General features: G+C 45.8%; 1 protein-coding gene across 3 annotated transcripts; it reads left to right on the top strand.

The window, feature by feature from the left end:
* Window positions 1-1,061: 1,061 nt before the first annotated feature.
* Window positions 1,062-27,395, top strand: THSD1 (thrombospondin type 1 domain containing 1). Of its 3 annotated transcripts, none has more exons than XM_059996107.1 (5): window positions 1,062-1,280; window positions 4,254-4,391; window positions 7,897-8,862; window positions 19,639-19,797; window positions 25,793-27,395. In XM_059996107.1, exons 2-5 carry the CDS (start codon window positions 4,334-4,336, stop codon window positions 27,142-27,144), a joined length of 2,535 nt encoding a protein of 844 aa, XP_059852090.1. In that variant the 5' UTR covers window positions 1,062-1,280; window positions 4,254-4,333; the 3' UTR covers window positions 27,145-27,395. The 3 variants fall into 3 exon arrangements, with proteins under 3 accessions (XP_059852090.1, XP_059852089.1, XP_059852091.1); XM_059996106.1 differs by having other exon boundaries at window positions 4,242-4,391; XM_059996108.1 differs by lacking the exon at window positions 19,639-19,797 and having other exon boundaries at window positions 4,242-4,391.
* Window positions 27,396-27,506: the final 111 nt, after the last annotated feature.

The raw sequence follows: 27,506 nt of genomic DNA, 5'->3' as shown, positions 1-27,506 counted from the left end.
CCTCCCATCCCCCCTTCACACAAATCACACGTACACTGACCTCCCACCAGAGCACTTCTTCAGGGCTATCTGAGAGGTGTATCCTGGGCTTTAGTCCTCATTTTGCTCCAAATAAAACTTAACTCACAACTCTAACGTTGTGTACTCTTTTCAGTCCACACCTTAAAGCCTTTTTTGAAACTTTGGCTGGATTTAATTAGTACTGCTAGCATTATTTGACAAGATGGGTACTTTGCAAATTTGGTACCTCTGGTAAACTCTGATAGCTCTGATAATTGAATACTTGTGCTACTTTTAAAAGATTAATAGATTCAAGGACCTGCAAACGATCTACTTCTAAGAGTTAAAAACGGAGGTGAAATTTACAAGCAGTGAAATACACAGATCTTAAGTTGGATGTTTTGACAAATGCGTAATAAATCCATGTGATTCACACCCCAACCGATAGAATGTATCTATCGTCTTCCAAAGTTTCCTGGGGCCTCTTTCCAATCACCTGCTCCTCAGGGGCCACCAAATCTGTGCTACGATTTCTGTTCCCACACATTGGTATGTTAATGGTAAACTGTATTGCACTTTGCAGCCTATTCAAAAACAAGCACGGCTGGTAAGGTGGAACTCTATTCTCTCGTATTCTTTTAAAAACACAACTTTAACACTTCTGGATTAGAGTTTTAAAACTATGTTACATTAAATAACCACTTCTGGCTCCTGAGAAAGAAAAACGAAGATGCACTTTACCTGAACTGTTCTCTTTTGAACCTCTTCAGTGACATTCGGGAAACAAAGTTTACAGCCCACCTGTTATACCACTTCCATGCCTGACTTGTGGTCCCCCAGAAGACAATGACACGGGGGCGGAGGGGGGAGAAGTGATGGATCGGAAATGCCGGGAGAATGCCGGGTCGCCCTTAAACCCGGCTCCCGCCTGCGGGCGGTGGGTGTGCGCGGCTGGCATCCGCGTCCCCTCCCCGCGGGCCCTCCCCGGCCGCGCGTTTCCTGCCGGGTTTCCCGTCCAGTAGCGGGCCAGCCGGGCGCGGGCAGGGAAGGATGCGCTGCCCAGAGCGGGCGGGGCGGCCCTCGCAGGCTCCCGGAGCACCCCCCCCCCCGCCCGCCGGGTGCCGCCCTCCTCGCGCCGTCGGGGGCGGACCCGGGCGGGGCTGCGGGAGCGGCGCGCGGGGGCCGGGGGCGCAGTCCCGGGACGCGGGATGCTCGGTACGCTGCCTCATCGCGGCCCAGGCCACTCGCCTACCTCGCCACCTCGCCCGCCGGTCCCAGAGGTAAGAAGAGCGTTCCGGAAGCAACCCGGCGGGAGCTCCCGCCGCGGGGTCCCCGGCGGCTCCCGGGACCCTTCCGCCCCACCCTCCCCGCCGCCGGAAAGCACTGGTGGACGGGACCGTTCTCTCCACGCACCCGGTCCCCTTCCCTCGCTCCTTGGTGCTCAGCCCCCAGGGACACGCGTTAAAAAGTGTCGTCTCCGCATCTCTGAGTCCCGACTTCAACCTGAACTCGGCGCTCTCCTGGCGCAGGTGTGGCCGAGTGTCTGAGGCTGACCGTAGATTGATGGGTGTTGAGTCCGAATAGTTGGAACCCTTGAAGAACAGCTTCTGGGAGACTCTGCGTTTCAGAACAGGTTTGCTTCTTTCCATAAAGAAATCCTTACTGGGATGCAAGCAGTATGAGATATGTGCCTTGCAAAACGGTCCTCATTTTAAGAGATGTTGTGCTGGGGGACACCGGCAGCCTTAGATTTCCAAGCGTAAACTTGACTCGCAGGCCTGGCGAAAGCTGAGTAGATGTGGGGAGTGCACAGCTGAGTAGATGTGGGGAAGCAGCATCCAGCCCGTGGGACCAGGCGTATATTCGCCGATTGGCCCGAATATATAAATACAGCCCGTTTACACGAGCCGTTTTGGAATTAGCGATTTCCTCCTAATAAATACTACTATTAGATATACACTCGAGCATGTGCATGTTTGTCAGAACGGACAAGATCACTTTGCTTCTTTTTGTTTTTCCTTTTATTCTTTCATAAATCATTGGTCCCATGGTGTTTAGCATAATTCAGTTTCTTTTTCTGTAGCTCTGAAGACACTATAGGGGATACAGAAGCGTGTATCTTAGCTGATTTCAGCAAAAACATGGGATCTGAGCTTAGCGTGGTGCCCTTAGCCACTGAGAATATTCACAACTTCCTCCTACCCTCTAGCTGATACATTTAGAATTTGTCTATAAACGTTTATGGGTGTGAATGCTATATGGAAGTTTTAAAAAATGTGTATAAAGTATACCTAAGTTCCTATTTTCTCAAAATGATTCTCAAGCTAAACATTGTAAGTAGCCAGTTGTGGTATTGGGAACACATGTTGGAAGAAAATAAGCAAGGTTTAAAAAAAATTAAAGAAGCATGCTGTTTTCTTTAAAACAACAACAGAAACGTAGTGATTTTTTACCCGGCATTCCATTCCATTCTGGGATGCTCTGTTAACATCTTCAAATTAGTGGTTGAGCTAGTGAAAAAAAAATCAGCATTAATTTTCAAAAGCTTGAGAGCATTAAAAAAAAAATCCATATTATGTAAACCATACTATGGCTTATAAAATAAAGCAGCCTGTTTTCAGGTAGCCTGGATTATCTTGTAATTCCATTTCCATCCAGCTCTAAATATAGATTATGACACTATTCTGTTTTACTAGTCTTTTTCATAAGAAAGAAAATGTGTTATAAACACAAAATCAGTTGTGATTAAGAACTTCTTTAAAAAATGGTTGTCATGGGGAAGCAAGCAATTTGGGAGAAGCCAGTACAACTTTTGGGGGCCAGGGATAGCTTGTTTCTCCTTACTTCAATTACTGAGTAGCAGTGACTAAAAGGAAGCATTTTAATTGCCCTAAGTGCCCACACTTGCCTGGGAGATACGATGATGCTCACCTGCTGTCTTTGGTCAGGTTTCCCAATTCATATTCAAGGAAACGATTGGGTCAAATCCATGCCTAATTCCAACAAAACTGAATTTTCTTTTTTTTTTTGTTGGGGAGGGTGGGAGCCTTAATCATCTGCATGATTACACTTCCTATCTCTGCTTCTCTTTGAGGAAGTACAGCATTTCCTTTGCTCAACCAACTCCTACAGAAAGAAAGCTAATAGAGACACACCAATTTCCTTTCCATTGAATTTTTGATTATTTCAGTCAGTCCTCTTAATTCCCTTAATTTCTGTCTTATCCGAAGGGATGTGACGTACGTATATTTGGAATATAATGTACTTATTAAAAACAGATTAACTGCATAATGGAGGGGAATGTAAACATTAAGAAAATATATATTTGTTTTATGTTTAGTACCCCATAGTTTCCTAGACTCAAGTTTCCTAAGACTCAAGTATGAAAAATACTGGCTCTTAAATGCCCTGCATCTTATTCTGTTGTCTAATAGTCTGTTTATATCAAAATAAGTGCCTCTTCCCACAAATCATTCTGAACCACAGGCCATCAAGGCCTTCCCTGCCCTCCTAGGTGGTCTGGGAAGATTGCTCATGAAATCAGCCATCTCCTGATGGCATGCCAGCCAGCAGCAACAAGTACTGGAAGGGTGACAAAGATGATAGCTGTTACTTGTTTTCTCTTTAGAGTGCCCTGACCAAGGGAAGTCTGGACCACCTGGAGTTCACATTTAATTGCAATAATCTGGGTATATATTTTTTTAAAGGTTTGATAGTTTTGATATAGCTCCTAGGCATTCAGAAATGAAGCAATCCAGAGAACACACCAACTGTGCAAGAAGGACAGTGTTCATAAACCCATTTGTGGAAGCAAGGCAGGTCTACACAGCACGATGCAAAATGAAAGTTTGGCAAAATTTTAGTCAGTCGATTAACTGGCATATTAACTATGCCAAGCACATAAATATGTGAAGATATAATATTATCCAGGTTGGCAAGGAGCTTTGATGAAATTAAGCAGAGAACAACCAACTCTCCACTTAAGGATGTGCTAGAAAGGTAAGAGATGCAGTGTTTTGCAGATAGTCTTGGTGTTGGGCAGACCTGAAAGTTCTTAGCAGGTGAGCTATAATGGAAGGAAAGGACATGTAAATTACAGATCATTTCCCTGGGGGAACAGTAACGTCTTTGCTGTTTTCTTTTCAGTATTAACTAGGCAGTTTGACTTCTTAGAATGGTTTTGTCATTTCAGGATTACTATTTTATGAATCACACTGAACAGAGCCAACGTCTTTTTGAAGTTCTAATTGCAGGTGTTTTTGAAGAAAAATTCACCATTTGGATGTGAGGAAGGACATGAGGAGACCAAAGACCTGGGATTTTGCTGATCAGAATGAAACAAATGTTGAAAGACTTTTCAAATCTATTGTTGGTGGTGCTCTGTGACTACGGTGAGTGTTGCGTGTACTTATGCTGTGGGTACCAATGAAGAAACATAAATGGAGGGTTTGTAAATGCATGGATGTCGATGCCCCTACATGAAGGAGGTAGGGCAGGGACTACACTGCAGTGCCTTTTAAACTGTGATTCTTGCAACCCTGGGTTCTCTTAAGGTTCTGCGTTATTATTTCAAATTTCACTTTAAATACACTCATTTCACAAATTGGAGACAAGCATGTTGGCCTCAGTTCTCTTTGATTGATTTCCTAGTATTTCAGTATTATATGTTTAAACTTCACTCACACACACAGGAGGTGATGTTTTATATATTGGGGTTCTACATGAGATTTCACTTGACAAGAGAGTTTGCTGCTGGAATACCTTTGGAACAAATCTGAATTTCAATCCTTGCCAGTTGTGTGCCTTTGTCTAGTTTCTGAATCTCTTTTTGTACCAGCAGCAATATTGAGAGGGTTGTTATGATGATAAGATAAACTCAAGAATGTGAAATACCTGAATGTCTGAGCACATAGTAGGTGCTTAATGTTAGTTTTCTTCATTCATCTTGATTCAACTAAAAATTCATTTCTCAGAGAGTTTTATGCAGCTACTGAACCAGTAGATTCAACCATATAATACCCACCAGTTTTCTTTTGATGATTTCCAAGTATTTCAGACATCTAAGCAGTTGGTGGTGTGAGAGTGGAAACTGTTTTCAGATTGATGAAGAAATTATTATTCAAGAGACAGAGAATCCTGGCTCATGTAATATGGGTTGGATGGACCAGAGTGTGTACTGTTACTTTTGTCCAGTGAGTCTCCTCCCTCAGTCTTTTATTTTTTCAGAAGTTTATTTAAACAAGAAGACACTTGACTTGCAGAAAACCAATCTGGGATCATTTCTTTTAAAGTCCTTTATCCCTACTTAAAAATAGGTTGCTCTATATGTAACAGCCTCATTCAAAAAATTATAAAAGCTTGCTTTGTTTCATAATGATAAAGACATCAAAAATTTCCATTTAAAGAGTCTGCAAGGACATTTATTATTGTTGAGAGCAGGTTATCTTACTGCAATATAAAAATAAAAGTTGATTGAGCATAAAATAGAGCATACAAGTTGAGTACAAAGGCTACTACTGGAAAAGGAGGTATTTTCATAGACCTGGATTTTTTTTTTCTTCTCCATTTGACTTTGATCAAAATATACCATTACCAGTTAGTGTTTTTGCTTTTTGAAAGCAACATGCTTATATTGAGACACCAGTTCCTTTAAATACAATAAAGGAATTTGGGGAGAGAGGAAATGAAAGAATGGAGAAAACTGAACTGTAGTAGTCAGGATGTGGTACAACCAAATTGTAGTTTTCTAAGTGAGAGTGTATTCTTGCCTGTAAAAGCAAGAGTTTGAGAGTAAAGCAGCAAGTTCCCTCTTCAGTACACACCTCCTTTCTGCTGCTGTTGGAACCCATCCGTTGCGTCTGTTTCCTCGGTTTCCAAAGGGCCATGTGTGTCTTTTTCATCGACAGGCTGCCCGTCAAATCAGAATCTGATCTGCCTCATCGTTGTCCCTGTCACTGACAATTCATTAGTTAACTAAGTGCGGTGTGCCTCTCTTAAAATGCATCACAGAACCATTCTGCCCCATCAGATTCAAATGAATATGAGCTTTGTTCTCGGTCCTTTGTTCTCAGCAGTCCTTCCTGGGCTACTGTGAGTACTGGAAGCTCTTCAGCCACCTGTTCACAAAAAAGTATCAGGTCCACTCTGAACTAGCACACAAGCTGCACCGAAAGCAGCCGCCTTTGGATGAGTTGTCTCCATCCAAAAGGGAGTGTCCCTCAATTTCTGTACTGACTAAAATGGAAAAAAAAAAAAAAAACAACTTTATCCTATTAAGGTTTTCAAGCAAGTGCTGATTAAGCATTCAGGTCTATCCAAGTTTTATATATTTTATTTCACCTCATGTTAAATAAGAAATGGGTGAAGTGCTGAGCTAATTAAAACAAACCTTTATGTGCCAGTATTTTCATGTGCTGATTCTAATAATCATTTTTTTATATCTTTGAATAGTCTATTTTTAAAAATCTTTATTGGAGTATAGTTGATTTACAACGTTGTATTGGTTTCTGCTGTCCATCAAAGTGAATCATCGAATAATCACTGACTGAGTATATTTAAAGACTACCAGCCCAGACAGCATATTGTCCTTTGGACATATATGATATGTACACATTATTATTATTATTATATTAATATAATATTATGTTATATTATCATGTATATATAAGAAGACTCATAAATTCATACTTACACATGTTGTTTTTCAAACCAAAGGGCACTGCAGTTCCTTAAATCTAGAATGTTTCTTACCCTAGTCACAGGCCAGCTGATTGTTGCATTGCCAAACTCTGTCTCCTTTGATATGTATTTGGATAGGGTTCAAAATAGAAACAGGGATTCTTGTGTGTCTGTGCTCTTCCCACTCTTTACTTCAGCTGCTCTGATGGGTCTCTTTTTAAAAAAAGATAGAATTGATCCTAACAGAGTGACACTTGTGGGCCGGTAGTCATCTGTCCTATCTAGGCCAATAGCAGTTACTGTAATGTCAGTAAAATTGCTAAGGACAAGCTTAGCTATTCCATAAATGTTCACTCTATCCCTTGAATAACCCATGCAGGATAGAATGTCAACATTTCTTATTCATCTAAAAATTTCTGCCTTATACAAAGGAAAGGCACTGTTTCCTTTACTGGTGAAAATGCTCAAGCACTTGTCTTGAATGTCAGAAAACAGTAACTTAGAAGTTCAGTTGATCGTTGGACAACACAGGGTTTAAGTTAAGGTTAAAGGCTCTGATCTTCTGCACAGGTATAATCTATAGTCGGCCCTGTGTATCTGCTGTTCCTCTATATCTGCTGTGTGTATCTGCGGATTCAACCAACCACAGATCGTCTAGTAGTGTAGTACTTACTACTGAAAAAATTTGTGTGTGTGTAAGTGAGCCTGTGCAGTTGAAGCCCATGTTGTTCAAGGGTCAACTGTATATTTAGGGTCTCCCATTTTAAGTAATCTAGAGCAGTGCGTGTTGTATCATTTAAATCAGGCTTTCTCTCATTTCACTGTAAATCCATTTTCCCCAAATACCTAAACACTTCAATATGCCTAAAATGAGAAGAGTCAAGTGTTGGATTTTTACGAGACTGGTCAGTTGTTACTCTTGCTTATTAGGTTTTCATCACTGATGTATTACCTTGTTGACTGTTGTGAATTCAGAGTATTTACCACTAATTCATTATTTTCAACAAAACCATGAAAAATGGAGATGAAGGAACAGAGCCACTTTAGAATGGAGGCAGCTCAGGACCCAGCTCCCAGAGTCAGCACTCAGCAGCATTTTGCATCATCCTCGGCTCAGTTCAAACTTCTCTCGTGTCTGAAATGCTGTTTCCATCGATGTCACCAATAGTGCTGCTCAGATATTCCCTTTAAAAACCTACTCTGACCATTTCCTTTCAGTTCTTGGAGAAGCTGAATATCTCCTTCTGGGGGAACCGGGCCATGTAGCACTAAGCAACAGGACAGTGTCTGTGGATTTCCAGTATTTGGATGGCGCCAATGGGACGCTGAGGAATGTCTCTGTCCTGCTGTTGGAGGCCAACACCAATCAGACTGTTACCACCAAATACCTCCTGACCAACCAGTCCCAGGGGACCCTCGAGTTTGAGTGCTTCTACTTCAAGGAGGCCGGCGACTACCGGTTCACGATGACTCCGGAAGCCACAGACAGCAGCCCTCCGGTCCCCTGGTGGGAGAGGAGCGCCTTTCTGAAGGTGGAATGGCCTGTCTTTCATGTTGACCTGAACAGGACATCCAAGGCAGCTGAAGGCACCTTCCAGGTGGGCCTTTTTACCAGTCAGCCGCTGTGCCTGTTCCCCGTGGACAAGCCCGGCATCTTGGTGGATGTCACCTTCACCAACAGCCTTCCGGAGGCAAGGATGAGTCAGGGCCAGCCGCTGGAGATAAGGGCTAGCAAGAGGGCAGAACTCGCTCAAGGCCAGTGGGTTGAGTTTGGCTGTGCACCTGTGGGGCCGGAAGCCTATGTCACCGTGGTGCTGAAGCTGCTCGGCGGGGACTCGGTCATTACGTCCACAGGCCCCATTGACCTGGCCCAGAAGTTTGGATATGCACTGGTGATGAAGCCAGAGCTCACCTGTGAGTCCGGGGTGGAGGTGAGGGTGCTGCCCCCGCCATGCATCTTTGTCCAAGGGGTGATCGCTGTCTTCAGGGAGGCCCCCAGACGCCCTGGGGAAAGGACCATCCGGTTGGCTGAAAACAGTCTGACCTTGGGAGAAAGGAGAACAGTATTCAACTGCACTTTGTTTGACGTGGGGAGGCATAAATACTGCTTTGACTTTGGCGTCTCAAGCAGAAGCCAGTTTTCTGCCAAGGAGAAGGAGTGCATGCTGATTCAGAGAAATATAGGTTGGTATTGAGATTTTAAAGCACATTTTTTTAAATCAAATTGGCGCCTTCATGCAATCAAATTATTATTTTGAATTTAGGTGAACTTGATTTTCTATGAACGGTACCATCATTTTTATGGTTCACTCCCCATAATGTCCCAAATGGCATTAGCATCCTTATCTGAAAAATGAAGAGTACTGGTTAGCATACCCAGCGCACTCCTAACTAACTGCTCCAGGTCTTAGTTTCCCCATCAGTAAAGTGGGGATGATAAGAGTATCTACCTCAGAGAGTTGTAAGAATTGAGTGAAATTAATGTATACAGTTCTTAGCACAGTGCCTCAGGTAAGAAACAGTGATAAACGTCAGCTATTATTACATTGTATTTTATTTGTTTGTTTGTTAATTTAATTTTTATTTTATATTGGAGTATAGTTGATTTACAATATTGTGTTAGTTTCAGGTATACAGCAAAATGAGTCAGTTAGACATATATATATATATATATATATATATATATATCTCCATTCTTTTTTCAGATTCTTTTCACGTATAGGTTATTACAGAATATTGAGTAGAGTTCCCTGTGCTATACAGTAGGTCCTTGTTGATTTCTATTTTATATATAGTAGTAGGTATATGTTAATACCAAACTCCTAATTTATTCTTCTCCCACCCCGACCTTTCCCCTTTGGTAACCTTAAGTTGGTTTTCGAAGTCTGTGAATCTGTTTCTGTTTTGTAAATAAGTTCATTTGTATTATTTTTTAGATTCCACATATAAAATGATATCATATGATATTTGTCTTTCTCTGCCTGACTTACTTCACTTAGTGTGATCATCTCTAGGTCCATCCATGTTGCTGCGAATGGCATTATTTCATTCTTTTTTGTGGCTGGGTAATATTCCATTGTATATATGCACCACATCTTCTTTATCCATTCCTCTGTCGATGGACGTTTAGGTTGCTTCCATGTCTTGGCTACTGTAAATAGTGCTGTCATGAACATTGGGGTGCATGTATCTTTTCGAATTATGGTTTTCTCTGGATATATGCCCAGGAATGGGATTGCTGGATCATATAGTAGCTCTGTTTTTAGTTTTTTAAGAAGCTTCCATACTGTTCTCCATAGTGGTTGTACCAATTTACATTCCCACCAACAGTGCAAGAGGGGTCCCTTTTCTCCCCACCCTCTCAGCATTTATTGTTTGTAGACTTTTTGATGATGGCCATTCTGACTGGTGTGAGGTGATAACTCATTGTAGTTTTGATTTGCTGTTCTCTAATAACTAGTGATGTTGAGCATCTTTTCATGTGCTTTTTGGCCATCTGTATGTCTTCTTTGGAAAATTTCTATTTAGATCTTCTGCCCCGTTTTTATTGATTTGTTTGTGTGTTTTGATATTGAGCTGTATGAGCTGTTTGTACAGTTTGGAGTTGGTCGCTTCGTTTGCAAATATTTTCTCCCATTCTGTGGGTTGTTTATTCGTTTTGTTTATGGTTTCCTTTGCTGTGCGAAAGCTTTTAAGGTTAATTCGGTCCCTTTTGTTTATTTTTGTTTTTATTTTCATTACTCTAGGAGGTGGATCCAAAAGGATATCGCTACGATTTATGTCAAAGAGTGTTCTACCTATGCTTTCCTCTAAGAATTTTATAGTATTCAGCCTTACATTTAAGTCTTTAATCCATTTTGAGTTTATTTTTGTGTATGGTGTTAGAGAATGTTCTAATTTCATTCTTTTGCATGTATTTAAAAATTCTGTTATTACATCATATGGCAAGTCCATGGCAGGTATGATCAGAATTCAAAGCTAAATCCCAAATTGTACTTAGTAGCTTTTCACTTCCTCTAGAACGTCCTCAAGCATGTCTCTTTCCTCTTACCTCCTTCATTTTAAGAACGAAGCCTCTTTAGTGAGAGTTCAAAGCAAGATTTCTAAAAACTTCTTTTTTTTTTTTTTTTTGAGGTACGCGGGCCTCCCACTGCCGTGGCCTCTCCCGCTGCGGAGCACAGGCTCCGGACGCGCAGGCGCAGCGGCCATGGCTCACGGGCCCAGCCGCTCCGCGGCATGTGGGATCCTCCCGGACCGGGGCACGAACCCGTGTCCCCTGCATCGGCAGGCGGACTCCCAACCACTGCGCCACCAGGGAAGACCCTAAAAACTTCTTTAAATTTTGAATTCTCTGCATAACGCCCTCCCTAATCACAAAGAAGTGGGGTTATTACAATTCCATCCATGCCCCAGGCTCCTCTTTGCGTTTCTTTCCCTTTTCCTGGGTGCGAGCCTGGCCCTGGCAAGAGGTTAATCTGGCAGGGATTGTCCAGATCGTTTACACGTGCTCTTATTTCCGTCCCCGCTAATCCTGTGCTCCCTGACGGCCCCAGCCTCTGAGCAGCCTCAGTGCCCCACGTGTTTCTTGCTCCAAATTCACTCACTCCTCCTTAGAAGTCCCTTTCCTTTGACTCTCTCCCCACCCACTGGCCACTTCCCTGCTTGCACTTACCTCTGCCTCCAGCCTAGATTCCGTGGCCCATCCCCTTAATCACTCTCCGACCAATACCCTAAACGCCTCTGCCCCCTGTCCTTCTGATTGCACCCAGCCACCCCCCGGCTCTGCGTGAATCCAGCCATCTGCCGGCCGCCCACGGCACCCGGGCAGGCCGGGCCTCCACCCTTCCCTGGGCCCACCGTGCTGCCCACCATGCTACTCACTGTGCTCCTACCCTGCACAGCAGCTCTTGCGGCCCTCTTCTGCTCTCCTCCGACCTCACCCGCGCCCCTGCCTAACTCTCTGAGCTGACTTGCTCCTGCCACACAGAGCAGCGGGAAGCCGTCAGGTGCGAGCTCCCTCACCCTCCCACCAAAATATCCGTAAGCCTGCAGGCAGCCATCCCACAATCTCCCCCTCCTTTGCTGTCCCCAGGGAAGCAGCGTCATTCCTCCAGTACAAGGTCAACCCTCCCCTCCACCGGGGGTCCCAGCCCCTCTGCTCTATCAGGAACCTTCTGTTAATCATTATTCCCCTATCTCCTCCGCCTCTAACTGTCGCTTCTTTACTGGTTCATTCCCATCAACTTCGAAATGTACTTAATTGTCTCATCTAAACACGAAACAAAGTCACCCCTCATCGCCTGGTTCTCCCCCAGAGCACAACCTGTTTCTCTCGTCTTCCTTTTATAGCCCCGGTTCTTGAAAAACCCACCTGTACTTTGGGGTTTATTTCCTCACCCCCATTCACTTTTCAACCCACTCCAAACCCGTACCCCTCCCCTGCAAATGCTCTCACTAAAGCAGCCAGCGAATGACTTCCAGGTCCCAAACTCTGGGGATGCTTTCCAGTCCGTATCTTCGTTGACCTTGATTCTGTGACATTACACTTGCCTTGTTTACCTCCTACCTCCCTGGCTGTTCCTTCCAGGTCTCCTTTGCCGGCTGGTTCCATGACCCCATCGCATCCCTTAAGGCTTGGACTTCTGCATCCTATACTAGAACCTCAGCATTTTTCACTCTTCACACACTCGCTAGGTGATTACTGTCCTGATGCTGGTGACTCCATGCTGGTATCTCTCCCCCACATCCAAGTGCTGAATAGCTGTCACCCCCCAGATGTCTCCCAGGCACCTCAAAAGCAGCATACCTGGAACTGGACTCATCATCTCACCCCCTAAACCTGCTCCTCAGTACAGGACTCCACCTCGTCTCATTGTTCAAACCCCAGACCCAGGAGGCTTCCTCTTCTTCACTTCCTATGAATAAATCACTAGGTCCTATGGATTTTGTCTCTTTAAAAAGTCTGTGTCTCAATCTCTGCACGTTTCTCCATTTCCACTGATACCGCATGGTTCCCTCCCTCCGTCCATTTCATTCTCTCAAGGCAAGCCAGAGAGGGACTGTTGAAAATTCAGGTCAGCTGAGGCTATTCCCTTGCTGAAAACTTATCAGTCACCTCACTTGACACGTCACTCTTATGAGGATGGGCATCCACAGATGGGCTGGAGACTGGGCAACCCTCCTCCCACCTTCACTTGGTTAACATTAACCCGTCCCCCAAGTCTCCTGGATGACTCTTCCTCAACCCCAGACTAGGTAAACTCCCCACTGTACGCTGGCCCAGCATCCTTAGTTCCTCTTTCATGGCATTTATCACTTCTGTCATTGCTTGTTCAGGGTCTTTCTCCCCACGTTTCTTCCCTCCCCCACCATGCCCCCAGATTGGAGAAGCTCATTTGGCGACAGAAGCTGACTTGGGCTGCCAGGAAGCTATTTATGATCCTTATTTGGCCCGCTTTGTACACCTGCCACATTAATAGATACTCAGTACATGTTTATTAAAGTGAAAATTGCACTCTGATGTCTCAGCTAGGTATCAGTAGAAAAACAATTATGTTAAACTAATCATTCAAGATATGCTTGCCATTTCAAAAAGAATTTATTGCTTAGAGGGAAAAAAAATTCTGATTGACTGAATTTAGTGGAAACAAACCAAGGGGAGTAAAGGAATTCGGGCCACGTGATGAAAGACCTTGGGAGCAGGAGGTCTTTGTGTTGGTTCTCCCTGGGAAGGGGCAGAACAGGGAGTGATGCTCTGTGTCTAGGCTGAGGGTGCTCAGGGCTCCCTGTGGGGCTGCAGCAACTAGACACGACCAGGCAGTAGGGCTGGAAGCAGTACCTCGAGGGACTAAGCATTCCTGGAGACCCCAGATTCTCTGTGTGGCCGCCCAACAGGGACTCTGGTTAATCAGTGAAATTGATGCCAGTGGTGGGAAACTCAGTGCCTTTGTGTTTTTAGTATAAAAGTTTATAACTAAATCGAGTTCTTTTCATTTTCCATTAAAATTGACAGCTCTGACCAGTAAAGACTGGTTTTTTTTTGCCAAATGGCATCATTCAGGAACCCCATTGAACCTACCATGAGGTGTGACCCACCGACTCACAATGAATTTCTCATTAGTTCCTTTTGGAAGGGGAATAAAGGGTTTGATATGTTTGTCTCTTTTTCCAAATATGTCTTAGGACCTTAAAACTGTAAATACTGATTTACAGCAAAAAGATGTCAAACATGATTATTTGTGACCTTCATTTATCCTACTTAGTATGAATGTCCATGTGTTTGTCTGCAGAAGCGTTAATGTGTGTGATTATGGGATGCTGCTAGGGGAGTGTTAGTAATATCTGGCACAGGTGCTGTAATAACATGCAAAAGTCTAAATTGAGAAATTCTAAATTCTGAACTCATCTGCCCCAAGGTTGTCAGATAAGGGATAATGGACCCTGCATCTCAATGCAAAATATGTATTTAGGGCAAAGTTGAGAATTAATGATAGAGGGTATAAATTCATAGTCACATAATTTTTTTTACTTAGTTTTTTTGACAAGTAAAAATTGTATATATTTAACACACAGTTTTCTTGATAATTTAAATTTGTTGGCCATCTTCTTGTTTCTCTGATTAGATGGTCTTGGTTTTCCTTCACAATGTGACTGAACAAGAGCTTTTTACCAAGAAGAGGAGTACCGTCATCCTGTCATTTGCTTCTTATTTGCAGGTGCTTAATTATTGTATCATCTTTAATTCTTTGCCAGAATCTTTTTTTTTTTTTTTTTTTTTTTGCGGTACGCGGGCCTCTCACTGCTGTGGCCTCTCCCGCCGTGGGGCACAGGCTCCGGACGCGCAGGCTCAGCGGCCATGGCTCACGGGCCCAGCCGCTCCGCGGCATGTGGGATCTTCCCAGACCGGGGCACGAACCCATGTCCCCTGCATCTGCAGGCGGACTCTCAACCACTGCGCCACCAGGGAAGCCCTGCCAGAATCTTTATAAGCCATTTGTCCACCTAATTCACCTAAAACTAGAGAATATAATTTAATATAAACAGGCCCTTATACTGTATGTGAATTTCTGACATAATAACATTTATATAGTGATTACTTTGCACCAAGAACTGCTCTCAGTGCTTTATGAATATTAACCCATTTAATCCTTATAATAACCCTATGAGTTAGGCTTATTGTATTGTCAGTTTGAGAGGTGAAGAAATGAGGCACAGAAAAAGGGTAAGTAATTTTTCCAAGGTTGGTGGCTTACCCACTACTGGTGGTTAGACTGGCTTGAGCATTTGCTATTCCCACTCTTCCATGCTGGCTCCCATATAATCATCTATCAATCTAGATATTAAACAATATGAAACTTTTAGATCAAAAAGCTCCAGTATTTTCCTCCTCATCTCATGGGTTCACCTTGTGCTTCCCACCCCTCCTGAAAGACATGTAACCCACTTTGGAGCCCGCTGGCCCAGGCATAAGCATGATTGGTCTAATATGAATGAGCCTGTGCGGGGCACAGAAAACCTGGACTGCTTATCCAGGTGCCTTTGTTCCCACTGTGGCTTTTGGCTACTTACTCATGTCTATAGAATTTTCTTTCTTTTTTTGTATATTTTATAATAACTTTATTTTTTTAATAGAATTTTCTTCTAAGGACGTTTTGTTTAGTTACTTTAGTCTCTTGAGTGAAATATCTTGCAGGTGTGAATATTTCATACTCTGTATTCCTTCAAATATTCTTGGGAGTGGAAACAAATCTCCCTTTTCTTGTTGCAGACACATTTTGCTCATTCAGAATTAATATCCTCTAGAGTGGCCTGAAAGGCATTTATCCTGGTCAAACAGGTTTGTTAACGCAGTGGGAGGGCATGTATGGACATCTAAACAGGACAAAACAAAACAGCCTTTCATTCATGAAGTAAGGCTACTGTTTAGAATAATGTCATCTTATTCTTCATTTGTAACATGTGAACTATAGCTGGCCAATGAGTTCCTGTTTTGCCAAGTATTTTCCTCCGTGTTATTAACAGAAATCTTCAGGGAACAAATAGAGGTATTTAAGGCATTTTAAAAATTTTGGCTGATTAAGTCTGTTTATTGCTTTATTTGAGTGATTTCCCTTGTTTTCTGTTTGATTAATTTGGTTTAGCAGTAAAAGAACCTAAAACTTAGTTTAAATGTTTATTTTTTAAATTGTTGATGATCCTGCCAGCCATAATTTTACTTTCAAAGGAAAAAAACACATTTCAAAGTGAGATTTTTGACATTAAGATTCATGCTTTCATCAAAACTTTGATTTTTTTTGTTTCCTGGTGCCCACTAATGGAATTTTTGTTTTTAGTTTGACAAATGACTTTATGTATTTAAATAATGTCTACGTAAAGTAAAAGAAGAGTTAAGAAAGAATAAAAAAAGGATTCTCAGCTTCTGTAATTCGACCTCTTGTGGTCTTAAATATGAGCACAAGAGAAGGATAAACTACGTATTGACTTTTCAATTTAGATTTCACAGTGGTGGAATTACCAGTAGATTTTTCAAAAACGAAATCACAATACTTTAGCTCAGAGAGACTTACTATGAGATTCCCACAGCTTTGCAAGCACGGGGAGCTCAGTGTCTGAACAGCTCTGAAGCTCGAGGACAAAGCTGCCTTGTTGTTCTGCCATTTGAGGAGCCGCAGAGTGATCTGGGAGGCACAGAACCAACATTGTGTTCAGCTGGACCTCTGGGTGGAACATAATTACCACACCTCAGCTGATGTTGGTCCAGGACACTGGTTTGTAATGCTCCCACCCTTGTGACAATCCGAGACTTTTAATTGCTCTAAAGAAGTCATGTGCCACGACTCATTCCAAAGATTGCACCACTTGGCTCACCTGAGAATGTAACTGCCCTGCACGTTTTCCGTATGTTTTTGTAGTGCTTTGTATACCCTTGACTGCATTGTGAGTTTTTGTCCATAACGATGAAGAGAGACTTTTAGGCAGAGGATATCTTGTGCCTGGTGTGGGCATGACCTGATAGGTCTTGGGATTGGATGGGTGCTCACAGAGAAGGGACTTAGGGTAATTATTTGTAGGGAATTATTCAATTATTCTCTCTGGCAGTGATTACTTATATGCTTGGAAGAGATGTTTGCATTTGTCAATCAATAATGACTGTTCTGGGAATGTTTCGTAGTATGTATTTTGAAGCTCTGGTGTTAGTCGCATCCCTATTTATGGTTGTTAAGGCTGCTGGCTGAATTGACCCTTTGGTCATTATGTAACATCCCTCTTTATCTCTGGTAATACTCCTTGTTCTGCAGTCTGCTTTGTCTGATATTAACAGTACAATTCCAATTCGTTTCTCCCATTCTTTGAATGATTGTTATACATTTTACTTTATATATGGTATAAACACATAATACATTGCTACTGTTTTGGTTTTTTTTTTTGCGGTATGCGGGCCTCTCACTGCTGTGGCCTCCCCTGCTGCGGAGCACAGGCTCCGGACGCGCAGGCCCCGGACGCGCGGGCCCAGTGGCCATGGCCCACGGGCCCAGCCGCTCCACGGCATGCGGGATCCTCCCGGACTGGGGCACGAACCCACGTCCCCTGCATTGGCAGGCGGACCCCCAACCACTGCGCCACCAGGGAAGCCCCATTGCTACTGTTTTGCTTTAGATCATCAATTATATTTTAGAGCATTTAAAAATAAGAAGAAGTAAATTTTATCTTTACCTCTATAAATGCTAATTCTAGCACACTTCATTCCTTTATATTGATGCAGGTTTGCCTGGTATCACATTCCTTCTGCTTGAAGAATTTTCTTGGAACATTTTTTATAGTGAAGGTCTGTTGGTAGAATTAATTAATTCTATTAATTTTCATTCATCTGAAAAAGTCTTTACTTTTCCTTCATTTTTGAAAGATACTTTCACTGGATATGGAATTTGGGGTTGGTGATTTTTTTCTCCAGTACTCTAGAGATGTCAGTCCATATCTCTGGCTTGCATGATGAGAAGTGTGCTATAATTCAGATTTTTATTCTTCTGTATGTGATGTAATTCCACCTTGCCCCCTCTCTCCCTCCACAGCCTTCAAAGTTTTCTATTTGTTTTTAGTTTTTAGCAGTTTGTAGTGTGTTTAACTTTTTTGTTTGTTTGCTTTTTTGTGTTTATACTGCGTCATGTTTTCTGAGTATCTTGGATGTAGTTTGGTGTCTTTCATTAATTTTGGAGAATTCTTGGACATTAGTCTCTTTTTCTTCTGGGATTCTAGTCATATGTATGACAGACTATTTGATATTGTCCCACAACTCTTGGGTATTCTGTTCTGTTTTATTCACTCTTCTTTTTTTCTCTCTCTCTTTGTGTCTCAGTTTGAGTGATTTCTATCGATCTATATTCAGTTTCACTGTTTCTTTCCTCAGCTATGTTGAGTCTGTTGATGAGCCCCTAGAAGGCATTCTTCATCTCTGTTGCCATGCTGTTAATTTCTAGCATTCCGATGAACTCTTTTTAGTTTACAGTTCTCTGATGAAACTTTCCATCTGTTCATGCATCTTATTCACATTTTCCACGAAAACGTTAACATATTAATCATAGTTAATATCTCTCTCTGATAATTCCAATATCTGGGTCACATCTGAGTCTGGTTATCTTAATTACTTGGATATTTTATTGTTTTTTTCTTGTTTCTTTGTATGTCTCATAATTTTTGGTTGAAAGTTGGACATTTTCTTAGAACAGTAGACACTGATAAATAGCATTTATGCCTGGAAATTGGCGTACCCTATTTATGCTAGGACTTCAGTGTGGAGATTGGGTCAATATAATAAGGAATTGAGGTGTGTTTGAGTTTTTGCTGTTGCTATGGCTATCCTCAGTGCACGATCGAGTTCAAAATTTTCTACTGTTGCTTTGTGTTTAGGGTAGGAATTGGGTTGCCAGAGGGTTTTCTCCATACTTCTGTTGCACCCTCAACTTTAGGCTTGAGCCTGCACATCAGAAAGGCTTTTCCTTGTCACTCTTGCCTCTCCCCCAGCAGTGGACTCTTGTTATTTGATACTTGGTAATTGCTAGCCTGGAGCAGGGTGGGTGTTAGGTGATGGGAGTGGAAGAACATCTTCTTGTTCTGGTTCAGCCTTAGTCTTAGGCAAGTGCTCTGCCTCTGAGTCTCAAGGATGGGGCTTTGTAATGACCCTGCCCCTTGCCGGTGGTAGAAGCTGTCTATAAGTGTGGGCCCAGGGTCTTTCCTCCCCCTCTCTAGGGGTGAAAGATTTTCTTCTTTTTCCATTCCTGGGCAGCACTAGGTTTCAGCTGCTGCTCTTACAGTGACAGGGTTTTCTGCCCTGTCCGCAGTGGTTGGGCTTTTGTTGATGGAGCAGATGGGGAGGAGGGTCTGGGTGAGGTTTGTGTCTTTTCCACGAAGCTTCTCCTCCCCTCCTTGGACTCCACCATGAGGGAGGCTCTCCCTGGTCTTCTGCCTGCCCTCGGTCCTCCTTGTGAAGATCTGGTGAGATCCGTGGAGAAGAGCCTGCAAGTGGGTACAAATTCCCAGTTGGGTAGTGCGACTCCCAGGGGTTCTGTATTCTCATGCTAGCCCACACCAGGCTTCTGGCGGTTCATTATATTTTTAGATGATTTCTCTCCAGCTTGTATGAGGCCTGGCATCTGCCCCAGCAAGCAGTGTTTGCATCCTGGCTTTCCTTGGAGGAGTCTGTCTTTCCTTCGAATTCAGGCCATTTGGTTGTCCTGTGACCTTAGCTCTCTGAAGAGTTCTAGGAAGGTTGATATTTTGTAGGTTATACAGCTTTCCTTTGTTGTAGGGGGAGCAGCAACATTCCAGCTTTCCTCTTCTGTGGGAATGTGCTTCTTTACTGACTTTTCAAAGCCTGAGATTTGAGTTTTGCTGCTTCGTTTGGGTGCCGTTAAATTCTGATTCTCAAGTGAGCTAGCATTAAAAGCCTGGCCGATGTCCTTGCAGAAACTTGGGGACTGTGGCAGCCGTGGAGCCAGTGTAGTGCCACGTGTGGGGACGGTGTCAGAGAGCGTCGCCGCCTGTGCCTGCCCTCCTCCCCCTCCCGACCTGGCTGCCCTGGAATGTCCTCGGAGAGCTCCCCATGTTCCCTGGAGGACTGTACGGGTAGGTATCCGTCCTCCTTCGCAAGCCTCTTCCCAGAGGGACTGTCGAACCCAGCCCTGCCTGACAGTCGCCAGTCTGAGTTCAGGAGTGGCCTCGACGCTCTGTCGCTGCTGCTGCTGGCTGTACAGACTCTGTGCCCTTCAGTGTGTCTGCGACTGGGGGTGTCTTGCCAGGGAGATGACAGGAGACTTAACACCGTCGAAGATGCGGAAATGACAAGGACATGGGTGTAAATGAAAGATTCAGACGTACGGAATCATGTTTAGAAATACAAAACATGGGAGGGATGATGATTTCTTCCCGATATTTGTTGTTTTTGTTTCTCCCTCCTTTACTTCCCCCCCGCCCCCAGAAATTGTGGGAAAACATTAAAAAAAGAGTTTTTCACCTCCTCATCTCCGAGAAACCCCAGGGAACCAAAATGGGGCAAGGCACCCTATCTTATCCCCTGAAGGGCTCTGTGTTTATTCCTTCCCTCCCCCCCCCCCCCCCCCCGCCCAGGAGGAGAAGGTGGGGAAGTTCATCTTGCCATCACTTGGGGGCTGGCCCCTCCTTCATCCTCTGAGCATCTTGAAATGACCCCCACTAGTAGGTGCTCAGTGAGTATTTGATGTGGGTGGTCTATGGTGTGGTGCTCAGGTCACTCAGTTGGGTTTGCTGCAGCTTACGGAGCTGAATCCCATTCATTTGCCACAGGTTACAGTAAAAAAAAGAATCCTTGCTGTTCCCACACACCATCGCCCCTTCTGAGACACAGCCAGCTCCCCATTTAGCCTTTGCTGTGGTCCTGGCCCTTAGGTGAAGTCCTTCTTTCCAGTCCCGACTCCTTCCACTCTCCAATTCCACGTTGAAGACCATCCCTGGTTCCTTGTCCCTTTGGGATCTGGAGAAGTGTTTTTCTGTGTTTGGTCTCAGAGCACCTTGTAGCCAAGACCACTGGCACCTGGCAACACCTTGACCAGCATCCCCACCTGTGACCTAACAAAATTCTTGCTGTCTCCTCTTTCCAGCCAGTGCTGTAGGCCTTGTTCTCTTTATTCCAGCATCCTGAGGACATTCTCTCTCTGTGATTTTCCTATTACAACCTCAGACCCAGGCTCTTCTCCCAGCCCCCAGCCTACTGTCTTCTTTCATCAGCCCTGAGCCCCACCCTGAATCTGTTCTTTCTCCAGTTATATCTCACACTGTCTTCTGAGGCTCTCTTCTCTGTCTGTCCCTTTCTTTACAAGTCCCCTTACTCTCCACAGCTCCTTCCTTGTGTATAACTTCTTCCTCTCGGTTCTGGGATGGCGTGTTGTATTAAGATATTTCATCTAGAGTTCTGTAATACTCAAATAAATTAAAAATCAACTGCCCCTGGCTTTTACTGCACTTTTAGAAGGGACAACAGTATCAACCATTTATTACATTATCTCACTCAAAGCTCACAATAACTCTACAAGGCAAGGATTCTTTTTTTTTTTTTTTTTTTTTTTTGTGGTACGCGGGCCTCTCACTGTTGTGGCCTCTCCCGTTGCGGAGCACAGGCTCCAGACGCGCAGGCTCAGCGGCCATGGATCACGGGCCCAGCCGCTCCGCGGCATGTGGGATCTTCCCGGACCGGGGCACAAACCTATGTCCCCTGCATCGGCAGGCAGACTCTCAACCACTGCGCCACCAGGGAAGCCCATGGCAAGGATTCTTATGCTGGGCTCCGATCTTGACAGCTTGCTGCTGCCCGGCATTTTTTCTAAGTGCCTTGCACGTATGAAGTCAGTACATCGTTATCTACACATACAGGTGAGGACTTTGCAGCAGAGAGAGAGGGTGAGTCACCTGCCCAAGACCATAAAGCTAGAAAGCAGGGAACTAGATCTGACCTCATGCTAAGCCACCTATCGTGAATACTTTGCCTCTACGTACAGGCCAGTCTAGCTTTCTACAACCATCCTGGAATTAGCAACCAGATTTTGAGGCTGTGTGGTATTATTTCACGTTCTGGCATCTTAATCTCTTTAATCCTGGGTGGGAACTGGAAATGTGTACATTATGAATTAGCAGAGAGGGTAAGTGCTACAGGCACCCCTACTTCTACTATAAGTGGTCCTCAGAAAAAAATAAATGCTTGTGTGGATAAAAATGATCATTTCTTCCAACTGTTCTCTTTTTCCAGTTCAGCCTGTTTTCCACTCCTTGGAAATGTAAAGATCTGTTTGCAGGCTGCCTAGCGTCAGGAAGTCTCCTTCACTTCAAGGAAAAGAGGGAAGACAAGATGAGGCAGAGATGGGTGAGGTCAGCAGCTTTGGGGCTTTTCTCCAGCTGCGGTTTTGAAGGGTTCCAGAGAGTCAAGTGTAACAGCTGAGAGGTCCACGTGTACATTTGCAATGCTGCTACCCACTGACGGAGCAGCCACTGCAGACGAAGACATGATCAGTCAGGGAACGAGTCTTTCATCATTCAACTATTTTCACTTGGTTGAGAGTCTAGAGTTTTGCTTGGCTTTGAAAGGATGTTTTTATGCCAAGGTCTGAGTGCAGTAATCCTACGTTCATTTGCTCTATCTTGTTCACCACGAAGATGGGAGGATCCAGTTGCCGCGCCCACGTTCCATCTGATGGGGTGTTGGTCATTTTGCTATCACCTTTTCAATAATGAATCTATTCATGAATATAACATTAATTGAGTACCAACTCTATGCCGGTTATTGACTGGGGTTGGGAGTATAGAGATAAGCCATGTCTCTGGAAGGGGCTTATGATACAGCAGCTCAGCAGACACCCAAGCAGGCGTAGCATACAGTGCAGTAGAAAGGTATCCACAGCTTGCTATGGAAGCTTGTGACAGTCCATGCTGGGAACACCTCTGTTCCTGGAGGAGGTGATATTTGAGCTGAAGATTGAGAGCTGAATAGGCATCACCTGGTGAACTAGGCGAGAAAGGGAATTTTAGCAAATGGAGCAATGGATGAAAGCTTGGAAGACGATGGCGTATTATGAAACCCAGGGAACCTGGCAAGAGTTTGATGTGGCAGCAGGTTGGAGTGTCAGGAGGGAGTGAGGGAAGTGAGGCTGGACAGGGGACTTCCCTGGCGGTCCAGTGGTTAGGACTTTGCACTCTCACTGCCGAGGGCCCGGGTTCAATCCCTGGTCGGGGAACTAAGATCCCACAAGCCGCACAGCGTGGCCAAAAGAAAAAAAAAAAGGCACAAAATGAGACTGAACAGGTAGGCGGGGGCCAGATCCCGAGGGCCCTTGAAGACTGGACCTGTGTTGTGGAGGGATCTCTTGCCTGTCGCGTGGAGTACAAATCAGAAGGGCCGGGAGTGGCAGCAGTGAGGGCTGTTGAGAGGTTTTCAGTGACCCAGGGGGAGAAGGGAGCACTGGCAGTGGGGATGCAGAGGAGAGAAGGATTCAGCGACTCTGGATGTGGCGAGTGTGGAGAGGGGAGTGTCGCGGGTGGGACCTAGGATTTTAGCACCGGCAGCTGCAGGACAGAGCGCCATTCCCGTGAGATCAGATGTATCAGAGGAGGTGCAGGTTCTGTGGGAAGATGATGAGTCCTGGACGTGTGGAGGTGGAAGTGTCGGTGGGACGTCGATGGAGAGAGCAGAGCTAGTGGAACCAGAATGGGATCTAGCTCTCCTGGCTCCAAAGTGCATGTTCTTCTCTCCGAATTAGAGAATTGTTGAAACCAAGAAGAGAAACAATCACAGGAAGGGCCGGACAGTAGCCGATGCTGCAAAGCTCAAGGAATAGCAGGACGGAACTCCTTTGCATTTGGCTCCTCGATAGGAGCTGCTTCACTGGAAGCCTGGGGGCAGGGTGCAGGAGCCAGAGGTGACGAGGAGTCAGCACATGTGGACCCTTCTTTCTGTACGTTCCGCTGGGAAGACAAGGAGCGAGATATGGCTGTGGCATTAGTGAGAGGGTTCTAGAAAGATCTTTGTAAAATGCAAAGAGCTTGAACATGTTTCTGTGGAGCTGCACGGAGGAGAAGCTGGAGATAATAGGTACAGAGGGATGATCCCCCTGGAGAAGGGTGGCCTAGAGAGCACCTGGTGGACTCGTCTTTATGGGAAGGCACTTCTCCTACTAATTCCCTAGAGAAAGAGGGAAGTGGAGATGTGGCTGCTGCTGAGTTTATGGGGGAGGAGAGGATGGCAGAAGAAGCTGGGGTGTACTTGCTTGATAGCTTCTAACGTTTGTGATCTAGCAGACGGCTGAGGAAGAGGATTAGTGGTAAAACTTTGAAGCACTGTTGTAGGGGACGGAAGAGAGAGTTGCTTAGGAACCCGCGGAAGGATTTGTGGGCAGTCAAGTTTGGGCGCCATCAGTATGCAAAGGTTCTGGCCTGCATGGGTGCATTATTTTCTCCACCAGGGCTCAGGGGCCTGGGTGCAGCAGCAGATAATCCACGTGTCTGGATTTTTCTAGGAACAGACTTTTGCTTCTGAGCAGGGGAAGGGATACAGCTCAGTGTTAGAGGTCAGAGAGTTGAGATGATTGGCAGTAGAAGGATTGAAGTGATGGATCCTGGGTGTAGGGAGAGAAGTGAGGGCAGAAGGTGGCTGGCGGATGGAGAGAAAATGGAGGGGTTGGAGAATCAGATGTTGCGGCGAGGTTGAGTAACTGTTGTATGAACAATGAGTGAGCGAGAGGGGAGGATACAGCCGGAAGGTGGGCTGTGAAGCTTTACGGTTTCAGAACAGGAGCAGCTGCAGACAATGGGAAGGTATGGCAGCTTGGAAGGACAATGAATGGTCCCAGCTGTGGGATGGTGAGGAAGACTGGACCCAGGTGCTAGTAACTGACGGCTGCCCTGAGGTGGGGAGATGACAGAGTTGAGGGGTAGAGGGTAGAGGGTGGTCTGGGTGGATGGCGTGGGCGTCAGAAGATTAGAACTTCTACACGGAGGTAAAAAGTTGGCTGAGATGGCAGCCAGGAATGAGGAGGCTGCGGAACGCGCCCTGCTTCTGGTTCTGCTTCTGATAAAGCTTCACCCAAGAGTGAGCCGGGGAGGCTGTGCCCTGAGGGATGGCCTGTCCTCAGTCAGGCAAGGAGACACACAGTGTTTTGTGGAAAGTTTCTGCATCGTGAGGAGTTTGGTTCTAGGTGTCCTATAGGGTGCGGTGGAAAGGGGAAAGGGGAGCAGTGGGAGGATGGAGATGCGGCACAGAACTGGTGAGGATAAGACTATGGGAGGAAGAGATAGAGGACATGTGACTGGAAGGGCTTGAATGGCGAACAGTGACCAAGGAGGAAAGAGAGGTGAGGCCTGGTTGCGTTGGGTGGTCTCGGGTTCCCGGGTACTACAGGCTGAGGCCCCAGGTGGCGTCTGAGTCTTGGTGAAACATTTTGATGACTGTGAGACACACCAGTTTGAGAGAGCAGGGAAGAAGGAAAATCAATGCCACATAGAAGGTAGGAAGGGGAGTGAACAGCTGAGAAAACAAGAGTGAGAGAGCAGAGGCTTCAACACTTAGGAAAGGCAGTTCCTGGACACTGGGAGGGAAAAGTGAGCTGTAGTATATTGCTGGAAGACTTCTTTTCACCTATTAATTTCTCTTGAGATGTGCAAATTGAGCTACAACCTGCCTAAACTGTTTTGCATCCCAAGTGTTACACTTGGCAGAAATTTTCAGAGGTGCATCTCAAAGGTACATTTAATTATAGATATCCCATGTTTACCTTAAGTGAAAAACCTTGATTTTTACCTTGAAACGTTCCTCATGAGGCTTCTTTGTAGAAAACTGGGGACAAGTGTCCGCAAGAGCCAGTGAGCCACCTTGACTGTGGCTCATCTGCTCACCTCGCTTCTACCAGTGTCTGTTTTTCAGCTTGGCTTAAAAGCCTGCCTGCAGAAATATATGTAAGACCAGAAATCCCAGCCCTTGTTTATTTTCCTTCCTTCTTTAATTGCTACATAATTAGAGCGAGCCACTCAGAGACCTTAGACCCAGGCAGAGAAAACGATACTAGAGAATGCATTCGTTCTTCCTTTTTTTTTTTTTTTGTAGCTTTCCAGCCATCCAGTCCGTCTCCTTTCCAGCCCCAGACTCCCGTGAAGTCCAACAACATCGTGACGGTCACTGGGATATCCCTGTGCTTGTTCATCATCGTGGCCACTGTGCTCATCACGCTGTGGCGGAAGCTGGGCCGCACCCCCAAGTGCAGCACCCCAGTCCACCACAACTCCCTGCACGCGCCCGGCTGCCGGAAGAACTCAGACGAGGAGAACATCTGCGAGCTGAGCGAGCCCCGCGGCAGCTTCTCAGATGCTGGCGACGGGCCGGTGGGGAGCCCCGCGGGCCAGGGCATCCCTCTGACCTACCGGCGGAGCGTGCCGGCGCCCCCCGATGACGAGACCTCGGGCAGCGAGAGCTTCCAGTCCAACGCCCAGAAGATCATCCCACCCCTGTTCAGCTACCGCCTGGCCCAGCAGCAGTTGAAGGAGATGAAGAAGAAAGGCCTGACGGAGACCACCAAGGTGTACCACGTGTCCCAGAGCCCCCTGACGGACACCGCCATCGACGCCGCCGTCACCGCACCCCCGGGAGGCTCCGAGAGCCCCGAAGAAGCCGCGGCCGGCAAGTTCCGCCTCAAATCCCCGTTCCTGGAGCAGCCGCCCGCGGTCGGCGCCGGGGACAGGCCCCCCTCCCGGCTGGACCACCCGCTCTCGCCGGCCAGCTGCGCCGTCAGCCCCAGCCAGAGCCTCCTCCGCAAGTCGCAGATGAGGAGCCACCCCCGGGGGTCCCATTTCCGGAGGACCGCAAGTTTCCACGAGGCCAGGCAGGCCCGACCGTTCCGGGAGCGGAGCCTGTCCACCCTGACCCCCCGGCAAGCCCCCGCCTACAGCTCCAGGAACCGGACGTGGGACCAGGCGGGAGAGCGAGTCCGGCCCCCGAGTCGAGGCGCTGCCCTGTTTCCGGAGAAACGGGACCACTGTCCAGGGGCAGGTGGAAGCAGTGGCCCGTTAAGCCCTTTCCCTAAACCCCACACCCTGGGGCAGCCCACGAGGAAACCAGACCTGGGGGATCGCCAGGCAGGGTTCGTGGCGGGAGGTGAGAGAACGGAGCCTCACCGGGCTCGGAGGGGACCGTCCCCCAGTCACAGGAATGTCTCAAGGAAGCGGCCTTCCTCCCCGGCCCCCAGAGATAGCTACCAGAGGGTCAGTCCTCTGAGCCCTTCTCAGTGTCGGAAAGACAAATGTCAGAGCTTCCCCGCCCACCCGGAGTTCGCCTACTACGACAACACATCCTTCGGCCTCACTGAGGCGGAGCAGGGGATGCTGGACCTCCCGGGATATTTTGGGTCAAACGAAGAGGATGAAACCACGAGTACGCTGAGTGTGGAGAAGCTGGTCATCTAGACCGAGATCAGCCTGAGACTTCACACAACAGGGGTCCTTTGCCCACCTCAGGGTATCAGCTGCTCGCATTGTTTTGTGGACTGTTTTGTGTAACTATTTGTACAGCAGGACAGGATGTGGGGAGGTGGTAACTGACACCGGTGTCCGCATGTGTTTTAATTCATAAGGAAGAAGTTATTTATCCGGAGCTTTTCCCTTCTTATCCTGTTTCTATTGGCTTATTACTGCTAACTCTGATAATAAAAATTTAAACGAGTGCAATAGGGCTTGGTCTCTCATGTGAATATGAAAAATGACAAGATGCAACTTGCCAGGTTCAACTTGAAACAAACCTGAGAGTTTCAACAGGAAGAAGGGCTGGA

This window comes from Delphinus delphis, chromosome 18, assembly GCF_949987515.2.
Source record: "Delphinus delphis chromosome 18, mDelDel1.2, whole genome shotgun sequence".
Lineage (NCBI taxonomy): Eukaryota > Metazoa > Chordata > Mammalia > Artiodactyla > Delphinidae > Delphinus > Delphinus delphis.
Note: the sequence above shows the minus strand (reverse complement) of the source record. Positions and strands in the feature narration are given on the sequence as shown.